General features: G+C 39.0%; 1 protein-coding gene across 1 annotated transcript in view; it reads right to left on the reverse strand.

Moving 5' to 3' along the window:
* Positions 1-7354: 7354 nt before the first annotated feature.
* LOC140939192 (ubiquinone biosynthesis protein COQ4 homolog, mitochondrial-like) overlaps positions 7355-13344 on the reverse strand; it is a 30642-nt gene continuing 24652 nt past the window's right edge. Inside the window, exon 8 of the mRNA XM_073388760.1 lies at positions 7355-7647. Within this exon, the coding sequence (XP_073244861.1) occupies positions 7479-7647 (169 nt within the window). The 3' untranslated portion in view covers positions 7355-7478. The remainder of the gene's footprint in view (positions 7648-13344) is intronic.

The raw sequence follows: 13344 nt of genomic DNA on the forward strand, positions 1-13344 counted from the left end.
ACGTGATTACCAAATTTTCTGGGATGGTTAGATTACCTTAGCTATGGGGCTCCGCTCACGCGCGCGCTTCGCGCGCGAGGAGCTCCGCTAAAAAGTGAGTTTCATCTTCAATTCTGTTACAATTGCAGGGATTGCATAACCTTTCCTCACGTAGTATATTGTCGTATCTACCTGTCTCAATCCTAAGTTTGTGACTGCTTATTCTCAGTTTCACTAATGTTTTCCTAGAAGGGTTCTTTCTTGTTAGATCTAGGTAGACAGAAGGGCTATAATTCGTTTTGATTTTATAGATGATCTCAGACTTCCTGTATGAGGCAGGTGAAGACCAAGCAAGGTAAAGTAATATTTTTTGTTATTGTTTTTGTTGCTTTGGTGAAAATGATTGTCAAAATGCTCATTTAAAACTGCGCTATCCTCCCTATTTTGTTCTGTGTTTTGTTTATTGTTGTTGATGTTTTCTTTTTTGTAACGGATGCTTAATTTTGAACTCTGTCACTGCAGAATGACGGGGATTTTTGCAACTATCTGTTCCAGGGCGGATAAAGGTTGGGCGGTGAAACGAGCGCTCCGCTCTTCATTTAATGTGTGATGCGGAGTAGGACTGGCACGAGTGCTCTTTCCGCGCTTCCGGTGCGCTTGAAGGCCGGCGAAATTTTCCTCTTTGCGAACCGGAAATCCCATTTTCTTTCTGTAATTTCAGGCTACAATGTCAAAACAATAAATTCGTTTCATAACAATATTAATAAACAGTTCCATATGTTTGTGTCTGTACGTCTATAAGTCAAACTTGTTGGTCGTATAATGCCAAAATTTGAGTTTAATTTGAAAGTGTTGAATACCTCCTCCTTCCACTGAATATCACCTAATCGTCTTTCGCCATTTCGTTTGCAAAAGCTTAACACTTCTTAACCTCAATTTTTACATATGTTAAAGGGGGATAAATTTTATATAACATAACAAAAAATTAGATTGATATATATTGATATAGTGGCGTTGTACTTCTTCAAACTTTGCTTCTCGGGTGTAACGCTCCATGGCGATTCGCGCAATGCGTTGCAAATCCGGCAAACGCATGTAAACAAAATTTATTGAGGTTAGTTTTAAGGTTTTTCTCCGTTTTTCTCTCTAAAACAAAACAAGGTAAACAATAAAAACTGAGGGGAAACTAATTTTGAAGTTTCGAAGAAACAGAAACACGTATGAGATGTTTTTTTCAAACTTAAAAAGAAGGATAATGGTGATTGAAATTAGCATAATTTCACCTTGCACGAGCTGCACGCATTTATAAAATACACGTCATCTAGTCAGTGAAACACCATCTGCTGTCTTTTAGTTTTGCCATGGATGAGATTTTCCTTCGTGTTTTAGACAGTACTTAGTTGTTTTTGTTTTGGAATAACATCGACATTGGCGAGTAGCAGAACGAAAATATAATTCAGTGGTAGAGTCATGGAAGTAATAAAAGAAACCATTTGAAAGAGATGTTTGTCTACTCCAACTAAACTTCCCGCAAAAAATAGCAACATTTGCCTCTCGGAGACAGCGTACCAGCACAAAGGAACGAGGAAGAAGTGTAAGAAAACAAATCAAGCCGCCATAATTCAATGACAGCGGCAGTGTGTAATGTACAAACCGCATCGCAAGCCCTGGCCGAAGTCGAAAACAGGCGACATTTCTAAGCAGAGCACCAGTCCACTGCATCACACCTTTTTGCTCGGACGCGCTCGTTTCACCGCCCAACCTTTATCCGCCCTGATCTGTTCTATTTATATCGCTCGTTAGCTCCGAAATAAAAATTTCTTTAGTGTTGGAAACCTTTTACAATTAATTCTAGACAAATCAAATAATTCATTCCTGATCTGTTTTGTAATCCCTTTTTATCTGAAAATAAAAATAAAACATGCAAAAATGCTGTATTTCTCTAATTATAACAACTTATTTTGTATTTGTCCATCTCTTTTCGAAACCTATCTTAACAAGGCAAAATATAGCATCTAAGAAAAACTCTCAACAGTTTTTAGCATCGCAGGTTTCCGTCTTGAGGAGAAATAGAGCCACCAACTCCAGTACTTCTAACCGTCCATTTTTCAGCTGCGCTGAAAGCCCTTGTACTTGACATCACATTCGCACGGGAAGTTTTCCACTTGGGGATAAACAGGAAAAAAATATGACAATCACCTTATTCTTGTCATTACCCCAATGGCAAAGTGCCCGTGCGAATGTAATGGAAAATCAAACAGGCTTGATTAAATTACCTAATACAAGGGTTTCCGTTGCAGCTGAAAATGGATCGATTAAAGTACTTAATGGGGTCGGTAGCTTTATAATTATTTCTCCTCAAGACAGGAACCTTCGAAACGCGATTCAAAAACGTAACCAACACGCATATAGGTAGGCTCGGGTCACCTTAAAAACCCAAATTTTACGTCACACTTCTTTCATCTATATTTTCTCGGTTATTTAAAAATGATGCTAACCCTCCTTCATATAACCCCGATCATTCGGGCTCATTCCATTGACTTGCTTTCTTTCGTCGAGTTTTTCGTTCAGGTTTCCACAATATTTCTGCGGCTGGTCACATCAAGCTTAGGCAGGCCGAGAGAACGAAGGTGTGACGATATGTTCAGTCCTTCCAAGCACAAATCGGGGAGATAAGCGTTAAGAGAACTGGAGCGACTTCGGCTTAAGAACAACAAGGAGAAAACTAACTCTACAACTCACTTGGCTAGCGGGAAAGGAACTCGTCACTATTCCAAGGTACTAGGATCTGCTACAACTGGAAACAGGACAGGACTCAAACTTGGACTTCAACAGTTTAATCTTCAGCTCGTGAACGTAAATCATACAGTCAAATATATCCGCAATGTAAAATCGAAAAACAGGAATAACAGTGCTCTATTTATACTAAGCGAACAATCTATTACAACATCACAAAACAAATGGAAAGAAGGCTGAATAAAATCAGCTGAACAGCGAAAACAAATCTGGATAAATCCAGTTTTAAAATTCATATGTTAAACTAAATAACTCAAACTTAAATGTCAGTCAAGCAAGTGAATTTTAGGAAACCTACAAAGAAAGCTGTGTAAAAGAATTCGAGTTTCCTTTGCTCAGGATCCCTCAAAATGTCAAAACTAAAAACTACGAACGGTTGGTATTTGAACAGGCGAAAGATCCAGTTATTCAGTGACTAGGCTGTATAATTATCCAGAAACAAATTATCCTTTTAAAAGTAAACATTGAAGTAAAATGTGTATAATTTAAGGGAACTAAAACAACTCAATGCAAATTCAATGCAAATTACGGTTAACACAACTTCAAAGGGAATATTTAAAAGCTAGATGTGAAATTCGAATCAAATAAGGAATACATGGGAAATCTCTCCTTACAACGGAAAAACTAATTTTTTTTTTTTCAATTTTAATCTCTGTTGATCTTGTTACCCTTAGACGAACTTTAACATTTCATCCTTTATTGATTTAACCTTCTTTCAATGATATCAATGTTATGCTTTATATTTTTATATATTTTTCGGGTGAATTACGGGATAGCGCTGCTGTTTTATTTTCCACTTGATTTAAAGTCTCTTACTTGTCTTCCTTTATTCAGCTATTAAAAATAAAACTTTCTTTAAATCATACTCCAAAAGAAAATAGAAAAGAAACATGGTTAGGATTTTAGGATTTGCAAAGAAACATCTTAGAGAATGCCTTAGCATAAAAGCTGTTCATTGTTCCGTAACACACAGGATGCAAAGCACTTGGCAAACAAATTAATATAAAACTATACCTTCGCATTAGGCTATGATACCGAAATTTCCACTCGTTTACATCAGCTAAACTTTCCCACAAAAACACGGCTTGATATGGGAAATAACAAATTACAAATATTAGAATTATCGCAAATATCATCTTCAGTAAATCTTGCTCGGCGTCAGTGGTGTTTTCTGGCTTGGTGCATCTACGGTTATTCACATCTATTAAGACTAGGCCTGGTCGGTGTTCTTCTGGCGTCGTAGTTTCTCTCCTCCGATAGTTGGTGTGGAGTTCTAGGGGTGCAACTGAGGAAAGGGTGCTCGAGTTACTGCGAGCATAGGAAGTGTTTTGGCCGATTCGCTGTCTTAGGATCCACGCTACCGCTCCGTAAGATGCTAGCATGACCAGGTAGGGTAGAGCATAATTCAGGGAGAATAACACGAAAGAATAGGCATAGACATTCCCAAAAGGATGCAATTCACAATGGCCACCTACGAACCTGTTTCGAATGAATATGGGCACACAGACAGCAGTAGGGACAAGCCACAAACAGGAAAAGATCACAGTCTTCAATTTCCCAGATACGTGTTTTTGGATGGGGTTGATGAGTACTCGGTAGCGGTAGAATGCGAGCGCTGCCAGCGAATAAGTTACTACCATCAATGAAATAACTTGGATGGGATTGTCAACGCACCAGATATCGTGCACGATACTATCTCTGTATCCGCCTTCATACTGCCAGACGTACATGATCGGTAAGCAGAGAGAGTTGACGATTTCTGCAAAGGCCATGTTGGCAACGAGATGGTATGAAAACGGCTTGCGGTGAGGCGCTCTCCAAATTGCTTTGCAAACGACCGAGTTACCGATCAAGCTGGCCAAGATGATCAGTGTAAACAAGGTATGACGAAAAACACGCAGGGGTAGAGTTTCCTGGTATTGGATCACTCCGTAGTCTTCAGAAGTTCCACTGACAACAGACGTGTTGTTAAGCGATGTCATCGTGTTCTTCCAGTTCAACTAAGTTTTCTTGTAAAAGGGTGCGTTCCAAGGCGACTTGCAACCTTCCGACTTCTTCACAACACTGCAGCTGTCTTACAAATGTTTGATCTGCATTATAAATGGCAACTTAGAACTTTACTGACGGTTTTAATGAACACTCCTGAGCGGACACCAAAACATTTGTCAAGAAACAACTTGACATGCACTTTAAAAAAAAATAATGGAAATATCCAAAATAAGCATGACGTTTCACTTAACAGGAATATCAAAAGAACGCATGAATCGAAAACTACACGGGGATGTTCTCAGTTTTTATATTTCGAGCTTTTCTGTCTTTCCTTTTTTTTCTAATATCATTGTATTTGGTACTTTCTTTAAAAATTGTGAAATTTCCGTCTTTAAAGAAGCCTTAAACCAGGTGCTGTTAAATATTCTTTGCTGAGAACGGTCGTGTGCCAATTTTAGGACAAAGCATAATCGACTTAATTGCCACATTATCAACGCACTGAACCACTCAGTTTCATGGTAACACACGCAAAATATTTTGTTTGTTTTTAAAAAAAGCGTTTCGCCTGAAGTTTCGCGTTACATGAACATTCTAACCGGTGTAAACTGACAAAATAAAAATAAGGTATTTCAGTAAATTCTTATCACTGGGAGGAAAGGGATTTGGACTGTTACTAAAGCCAACAACTCAAAGCCCAAGCCTTTTGATTTTTTTTTTTTGTTCAGTAACATGAAAGTAAACTAAAAGTTTTATTGTCCAGAGAAACTGATATGAAAAATATTTGGACGTTTGAGCACGTCTCCTGAATCTACAAGCACATCTGCGTTTTTCTTAAAGTTCTTTACAATAACAGAACTTAGAACTTCAGGCGCAGAGTTCAGATCTGCACAAACACGCATTGCGGTCCTTTCTAAGCAAGTTGATAAGGTGGCTCCTAACATTCTTCACAACGCAGACTATTTGCTTTTTCAGTCCTTGCCGAGTGATGGTACACCGCCTGAATGTAAACTGACGTTGTCAAATTTGTACGTTTTTTCTTTCAGTGCTACTAACTCATACTAAGAGCTGTGGTCTCTGACATTCATCATCAATTGTGATCAAAACATTTCTTCTCCCTTTTTGTCTTTTTAACAAAAAACGCGAAAGAGGTCATGCAAACATGAGGTTGAACCTGAAGAACCAACATTTTTAAAGGAGCAAAGAAAAAAACATCAGACTATTTTAATTTGGCATTTAAAAACCTTAACATTAAAAATGGCCCCATTATGTCCAAGTGTTATTATTTTCTTTACCCGAAAAAAATAACCTGGTCTTGCATAGTAACATGACCCTGCGATACTAAACGTCATTAGTTATCTAGAACTAAAACCAAACGAATTTCCACTTCTCTCCAGTGTTTACTCAAATTTCCATCCACTCAACACTACTTTTCCCGTAAAATAAGTTCAATGTCACTGATATAATTACAGCTTTTTCTTCCTGTTTTCAAATTTTCTACTACCGTCTCCCATTTTCACATAAACACAAAGCACGTTCATCAAACTTTATTATCATTCGTTTCATCGGTTTAGTACATCTATTCATCGGTATCTCTTTCGCGTCGTTTTCTACATTCTTGACCACTAAAAACAGAAAAACGTTGCAAACCTCTCTTAGTCTGGCGTACATCATCCTTTTTTACATTCTTGTTATGATCCAGAAAAGCACCTGCCTTTCCATCCTCTTGCAATAAATCCACAAATTGACAAGAACGAAAAAAAATTGTCTTCTCATGCAGTCATCTAACTTGATCATACATTTGTGAAATATTGTTTTTAATTTCCTGTACGATAATGAAACTGTTTTTTTTTTCCTTCATCTTAGATCATCGTTAAACTACAATTTTCTTTTCTCTAATTAACCTAAAAGAACAAAAAACAAGAAAAAGTGTGTTAATGAATAATTAGTCAGTTCATGACGCCAAACCGATTTTCAAATTGTTCATTTATCATGAGATAAATAAAAATTCTGTTTCATAAAATGTTTCATTTATCATGCAACAATTACGACAACAAAATTAGAATACCGTTAATTCTCTATTAAGTCCCCCCTCTCAAATAAGCCCCCCCCCCCCTCTCCATTAAGCCCCCCTCCCCCCCCCCTCCCCCAATCCTTATTCTTCACCAAAAAATTAACAATTAACGTGGACTGATCAGATATGGTTCATTCAGGCTGGAAGCTCATATTGTTTTTGGTCTTCGGCTGCATGACCTCCAACTTCATATGCTTAACTTTCTCAACTTTGCGCTCTAGTTCTCTGTGGAGAATTGTCACAATTTTCTTATCGTTAGACAAAGCAGTATACCGCCCAGTAACCACAAGTCCGTCCTCGAGAAACCTTGCTCCTGTCGATGAAAATTCTAAGCTGCAACCTTCACGAGATAAAAATTTACACAGCAGAAATGATAATTCTCCAGGTGATGCGTTTCGCTAAATTAAATAAGCCCCCCCCGTCTCTTTTAAGCTGCCCTCTCTATTAAGCCCCCCCCTCCCCCCCCCTCAAAAGTGCTTGAAAAAAAAAATAAGGCAATAATAATAGAGGATTTACGGTAGTTCCATTTTCATCAAAGTTTGTGGAATAATAACTTAGTGTTTTATTTAAAATACGGTTCATCTTTCATAACATATACAACGCTTACTTCACCTCAAAATAAACTAAAAATACGTATTATTTACTAAGAGATGCTCTGGATTTTGGGCGCAGGAACAAAGTTCAATCTTTGACAAAGGTCCTCCAATGGTTCCTCAAAGTGTTTCTCAAAATAAACGTTCATGAAAAACTTAGATTGATAGCCACAGTACACAGCCCAGGGGATGTAATATTTCCTCAGGTTAGCGCGTTCCCTGTAGAGAAATTTACAGCGCAAGAGTTATTAATAGGCGAGACTACAAGACAGTATTGAAATGCAATATTCGAAGGAACTCTGAGCCTCTCTGTGAGTACCTGGGCTGCCTCGTTCCCAGGCGTCTCAACTGTGGAAAACAGAAAACGCCACCGACGAGCCATCAAGGAGTATCGCGCAATGGACCATGGGAACATCTAGCGTAAACGCAAAAGACGCTGGGAAGGGTGAACGATACCTAGCGCGCAACCAAAATCCCAGTCGCTCTCGAATCCGCTAGAACGCGCCTGGGTACGAGGCAGGTACCTGGGGACGTCGTTTTTGTCGCGCGTTTTCCATCAAATCGTCGGTTTTTCAACGAAATCGCCACAATTTAAGACTGAAGAGTTTCTCGTGGTGACGCTACTAGCAAGTTCGAGCAACTAAGACGAAGACAACGGAAACGGAAAAATAAATAAAGTAACAGCCGTTTAACACTAGCAAAACAAAAACCCTGAATAAGCAACTAGCGCTTACAGCAGACGTTTTGCCAGATTTCTTTGCCATCATCGCTCGTCTAACGTTGTCAAAATTGATCGGAAACGCGATCATCGCTTTCATCTCCAAGATCGTCGTTTCATCAATAGCGATCGTTACGTCTTTGATTTCGTCGGAAATGCCCATAGAGAGTTCCAACTATCGCATTGTTTATTAGTGTTAGAGTAGAGCGAGTTTGTAACTATAAAATTAAAATGTAAATAGTTGAGTAGAGTTTGGTCTGAAATCGGTTATTTATTTCCTGTGCACGCTCCATTCCGCCCTATTTTTCCTTATTTTCACACATATTAATAAAATGTATTTCACATGTGATATAGTACGTATTTTATTTCCTGTGCACATTCTGTCCACACTCTTTTTTCTTATTTTCCATTTAAGTTTGTTAAAACACCCAAAAAATACGAAGTCTATTCACTTCTGTTTGAAGCTGTTTTGAAGGAGTCGACGAGATCTCATATTCTTTACAAATCGCGCGTAACAGACCACACCCTGACTAAGAAACCGGGACTACCTTGCGGTTGCGGCTTATACTGGCGGGGAAAACTGCTAAAAGTTTTCTCTCTTTTTGTCTTGTTCTTTGCTATCTAAATAACCTTTAAAAAGTACTATTTGCTTCACAACCGTAGAAACCTGTCACAGCTACATCTGGCAGAGCCAAGTAAAACGTCACTTGAAGAAAAAACAGCATTATAAAATCACGCCCTTTCTTTTAATTGCTTCACTGTGTTTTTTTTATTTTTTTGGTTGTTTTTGTTTTTGTTTTTTGCTTTATTGAATGGAATGTTCATGGTGTGAATTCGTTTACAGAGAAAAAGGAAAATTAGCCAGTCTGCCTTCACTTTCTCTTTGGACGTTATACCGGTAGTTTTGCAGAGAACGGCAAAGTGACGTAAAAGCATGAGTAAAGGCACTGCTTAGCTAATCAAATGTTTGTTGTGCTTTGTCTCACGAATTGGTACTTTTCTTTTTGGTGGGAAATTATCACCGATTGTTTGTTAATTTTTTATTTGTACACTCACCCCAGGCTTTTGGGGCAAAATTGCAACTTTTTCACGACTCTGTTGTCTCGCAATTCCCAGAAGAAACTTAAGCACAAAGAAAACCAAACAACTTTTTGCAACTTTTTCACGACTCTGTTGTCTCGCAATTCCCAGAAGAAACTTAAGCACAAAGAAAACCAAACCAAATATAGAAATATGACCAGAAAGACTCGGAGTCATGTTAGAATGTTTGTATATAAACGTGGATTATTACCACGGCTTGGCCTCGATTGCAAGCTAGCTCCAGTCCACTACGGAAAAAAGAAAGTGGTGAATTGCCTGGGTACAAGTAGTGTTTGCTCGCGTATGTGGCGGAGATGTTACGAGGTCGTCCGCAGGCCAATGCGTCTTCGGCCGAAGGCCAAAGCTACGAGAGGCGAAGCCTCAGGTAAAGATAAAACTTCCGCGCGGGTCACTATAATGACTTGACCGAAACCGGAAAACGCGCATGTTAAGTCTCTGGCACCCAGGGTATATAGGTTTAGAAAATTATCTGCTCAATTAACCAGTGAACCAAGTAATTCTTATGGTTAGTGCTAGATGGTCTGAAAATAAGATGTCAGGCGCGGGTCGACAGCAAATAAGGTTGTCTGACTCTCGAGTTAGTAATTACCAGATCTAGTGTATGGCCATGTTCATGCGTTGGTTTCGCCACATGTTGTGTTAACGACATTGACTCCAATAAATCCAAGAAACGACAAGCAGCTGGATCATTGTGATCATCAACATGGAAGTTAAAATCGCCAGTTAGACAGAGGAGATCATTAGATAGTATAACAGATTCCAGGTATTCTGAAAATTCATCAAAAACACTGTTGACAGTCACAGGATGATTAGTAGAATACGGCGGTCGATAGATAATTAAAGTCGAATGCGTAAAGAGCCAGTGCAGACGAGACACTCAGAAAATTCAAAGGCATTCCTAGAGCCAGATTCAAGCTTGCAAACATTAATGTTATCCCTAAATAAAAGGGCCGTACCACCGCCTCTACGATCACTTCTAGGGCAGTGGAACAGTTTGTAGCTAGGTGGAGTAAGTACATGTACTGCCGGTCACTTTGGCTACGCTACCATTTTTGTGGAAAGCTAACCGACATAGTTTTTAAATAGAAAAACGGAAACATTAACATTTGTGCCTAACATCTCTATGGTGGTCGACAACTGCCATTCGTCAAAACGACATAAATTTGTTAATTTTACATTAAACTTTAATTATCTTGAATTGAAATTGAAGTAAAAGTAAAACGCAACATTATTTTCTTTTCCATTGAACTGGAAATAGACTCTTTTTTGTTTATTTTCAACACAAAACAAAACGTTTTTATTTTGAAATGAAAATAAAAATAAAAGTGAAATAAAAGCAGAGGTAAAATGAATATGTTCACGACCGGGAACTGCCATTCAAAACAGAAAAAGTAAAATTAGTATTCTTATAGCCGGCAACTGCCATTCAAAACAGTAAAAGTAAAATTAGTATGCTCATAGCCGGCAACTGCCATTCAAAACAGAAAAAGTAAAATTAGTAAGCTCATAGCCGGGAACTGCTGTTTAAAACAGAAAAAGCCGGAAATTAATATGTTCATGGCCGGGAACTTCCGTTCCAAAAAAAAGAAGACTACTGTCTCCCGCCAAAAGTCTCAGGTTTCTTTTTTTGTCTTTTGAACGGCGGTTCCCGGCCATGAACATATTTATAGTTTTACTTTTTCTGTTTTGAATGGCAGTTACCGGCCATGAACATTTCATAATAAAAATGTTTTGTTTTGTTTTGAAAATTAACAAAATGAATATATTTCCAGTTCAACGAAAAACAAAATAATTTGACGTTTTACTTTCGCTTTAATTTCAATACAAAATAATTAAAGCTGAATCTAAAATTAACAAATTTATCTCGTTTTGACGAATGGCAGTTCGCGGCCACCATACATCTCGACCTTATTTTGCCAAATCAAAGTTTGGGAAAATTCAAGGACTTTTCTAGGACTCTTGCAGAAGTTCAAGGTCTTGATCCATTGAATTCAAAGATAATTCATGAACAAGTTTCTCTGAAATTCAAGGAATTTTCACCGAGACTGTCCGATCCCTTGTTTTAAGTAAACTAAGTATTAAGTAAGTTAAAGATGGGGGATCTTGTATGGGGCATTAACTTTTCCGATACTTACAAGTTTCACAGGAAACGTTAGAGTTTATTTGCAGATCTAGAGCTCTCTACACAAGCAGTTTACTCTATTCTTAAACTACACCAAAGGCCCTTTCACTGCCCGAATATCTGTGAGATTAGCCGATTAAATTTTCTGTTCTTTTCCTTGCACAACTGGTTTGTCCAGTCAATGCTTTTTTTACCAGGAGTATTGCGTTGTGTTATGATCATGAGGTGTCAATGAATTCAGATGAATTGTCACTTCCATTCTCGTCCCCATAGCCCGTCGTTTCTTGGTCACGTGGTTTTGAATTAAGCCGAGTGGCTCCGGGGACGAGAATGTGTCACTTCCGGATGAGATCCAACATCAGGCATGCGCAGCTGTAATTGGGAATCGGGACCTTTTTCTGACAAAAAGGTAACAACGTCCCCTCTCTCCTCTTCTCCACGCTTCTTTTCTTTTCTTTCCGTTTATTCTTTTGCTAAGCATTTACTAAGCTCCATTTCGATGAGAAACTTAAAAATTAAAAGGGCGTAGCCGGTGGAGCAAGACTTAATCATAATCACATGAGTTTTTGTTTTTCTCTTGCCTGTTTGACTGAATGCCGGCATCCACTCTGGTAGGGCATGATAGAGATCTCTTTCCGCTACACAAGTTAGGCCCCGTTTACGAGTAGAAAAGTTGTCTTTGTAAAGAGGCTCACCCTCCCCTCCCAGCCAAGTCAACTTTAGCGAACCTTTATATGAGAAAAAAGTTACCTTGAGAAAACAGCCGACACTTGGCGACGCCACAAGTGATTTTCCCGCAACATGAAGTCTGAGAAATGAACGCAGACATTCATACTGATGACGCATCACTACCCAGATCTGGGTGGTGCTTCTGGTTGGATCAGTGAAGCATACTTCCAACCAATCAGAAGCACCACCCAGATCAGGGAAATGACGCGTCATCAGTATGGAATTTCTGCGCTTGTTTCTCAGACGTCATTTCGCGAGCAAATCACCAGTGGCGTCGCGAAATGTCGGCTGTTTTATCGGGCTAGAAAAAGGATCGACCTTTTGTCCGAAGCTAAGAGCTGATAAGGCCCTAACGCATGCTCTGAATGATTGTCTGGCGTTGGGCCAGTTGACCTCGCCGAGCCAGGGCGAGTTAAAGTGTTTGCATGGAGAAAAGTTGGCCAAGCTAGGCGGGTGACCAGGCCCGGCCAGCGAAAAAGCCGAGCCAACGTTTTGTTTCCCATGCAACAGTTTATCACGTTTTGTAAGGAAATGCGTATTAAAAGCTGGCTCTTCCCACGGTAGCTTGGACAGTCGAGTGACCCTTCTACGTACCCGGGACAAGTTTTCTCCATATTAACGGGGCCTTTGATGACGTCGTCAGTGGTGCAAAGGACGTGGTGTAAGCAGCTAAATTCAGTGCACAGATGATCTCAGAGTTCCTGCATGAGGCAGGTGAAGACCCAGCAATATAAAGTAATATTTTTTGTTATTGTTGTTGTTGCTTTGGTGAAAATGATTGCTAAAATGCTCATTTCAAACTGCGCTATCCTCCCTATTTTGTTTTGTGTTTTGTTTATTGTTGTTGATGTTTTCTTTTTTGTTACGGATGCTTAAGAGTGGTTGTCAGAGAAAACCGGGCAAAATGTTTAAAATGTCAAAGGAAGGGGGTCAACAGAATAAGTTCATACTAACATCATAGATAGGTCTGGTGGAGTAATGGACAAATATACCAAACATAGGTTCTTCACTGCTCTTGTATTAGAGATACGAGCATCACTGTTTTCGACCCCCTCGGACGCCTTTTTTATAAGCAAATTTTCACCATTTTCTGAAACTCACAGAACCCTCCAAATTTAACGAGCGAAGTTTATTTTTTGTATGCGATACAACACATCACAGAACTACTTTCTAAAACCATAAGATTTGTTAGGTATCCACGGACAAGACTAAAATTTTCTTTGTTTATCTGACCTAAACTCAGTGT

The sequence above is a fragment of the Porites lutea genome, chromosome 5 (genome assembly GCF_958299795.1).
Source record: "Porites lutea chromosome 5, jaPorLute2.1, whole genome shotgun sequence".
In the NCBI taxonomy this organism is placed as follows: domain Eukaryota; kingdom Metazoa; phylum Cnidaria; class Anthozoa; order Scleractinia; family Poritidae; genus Porites; species Porites lutea.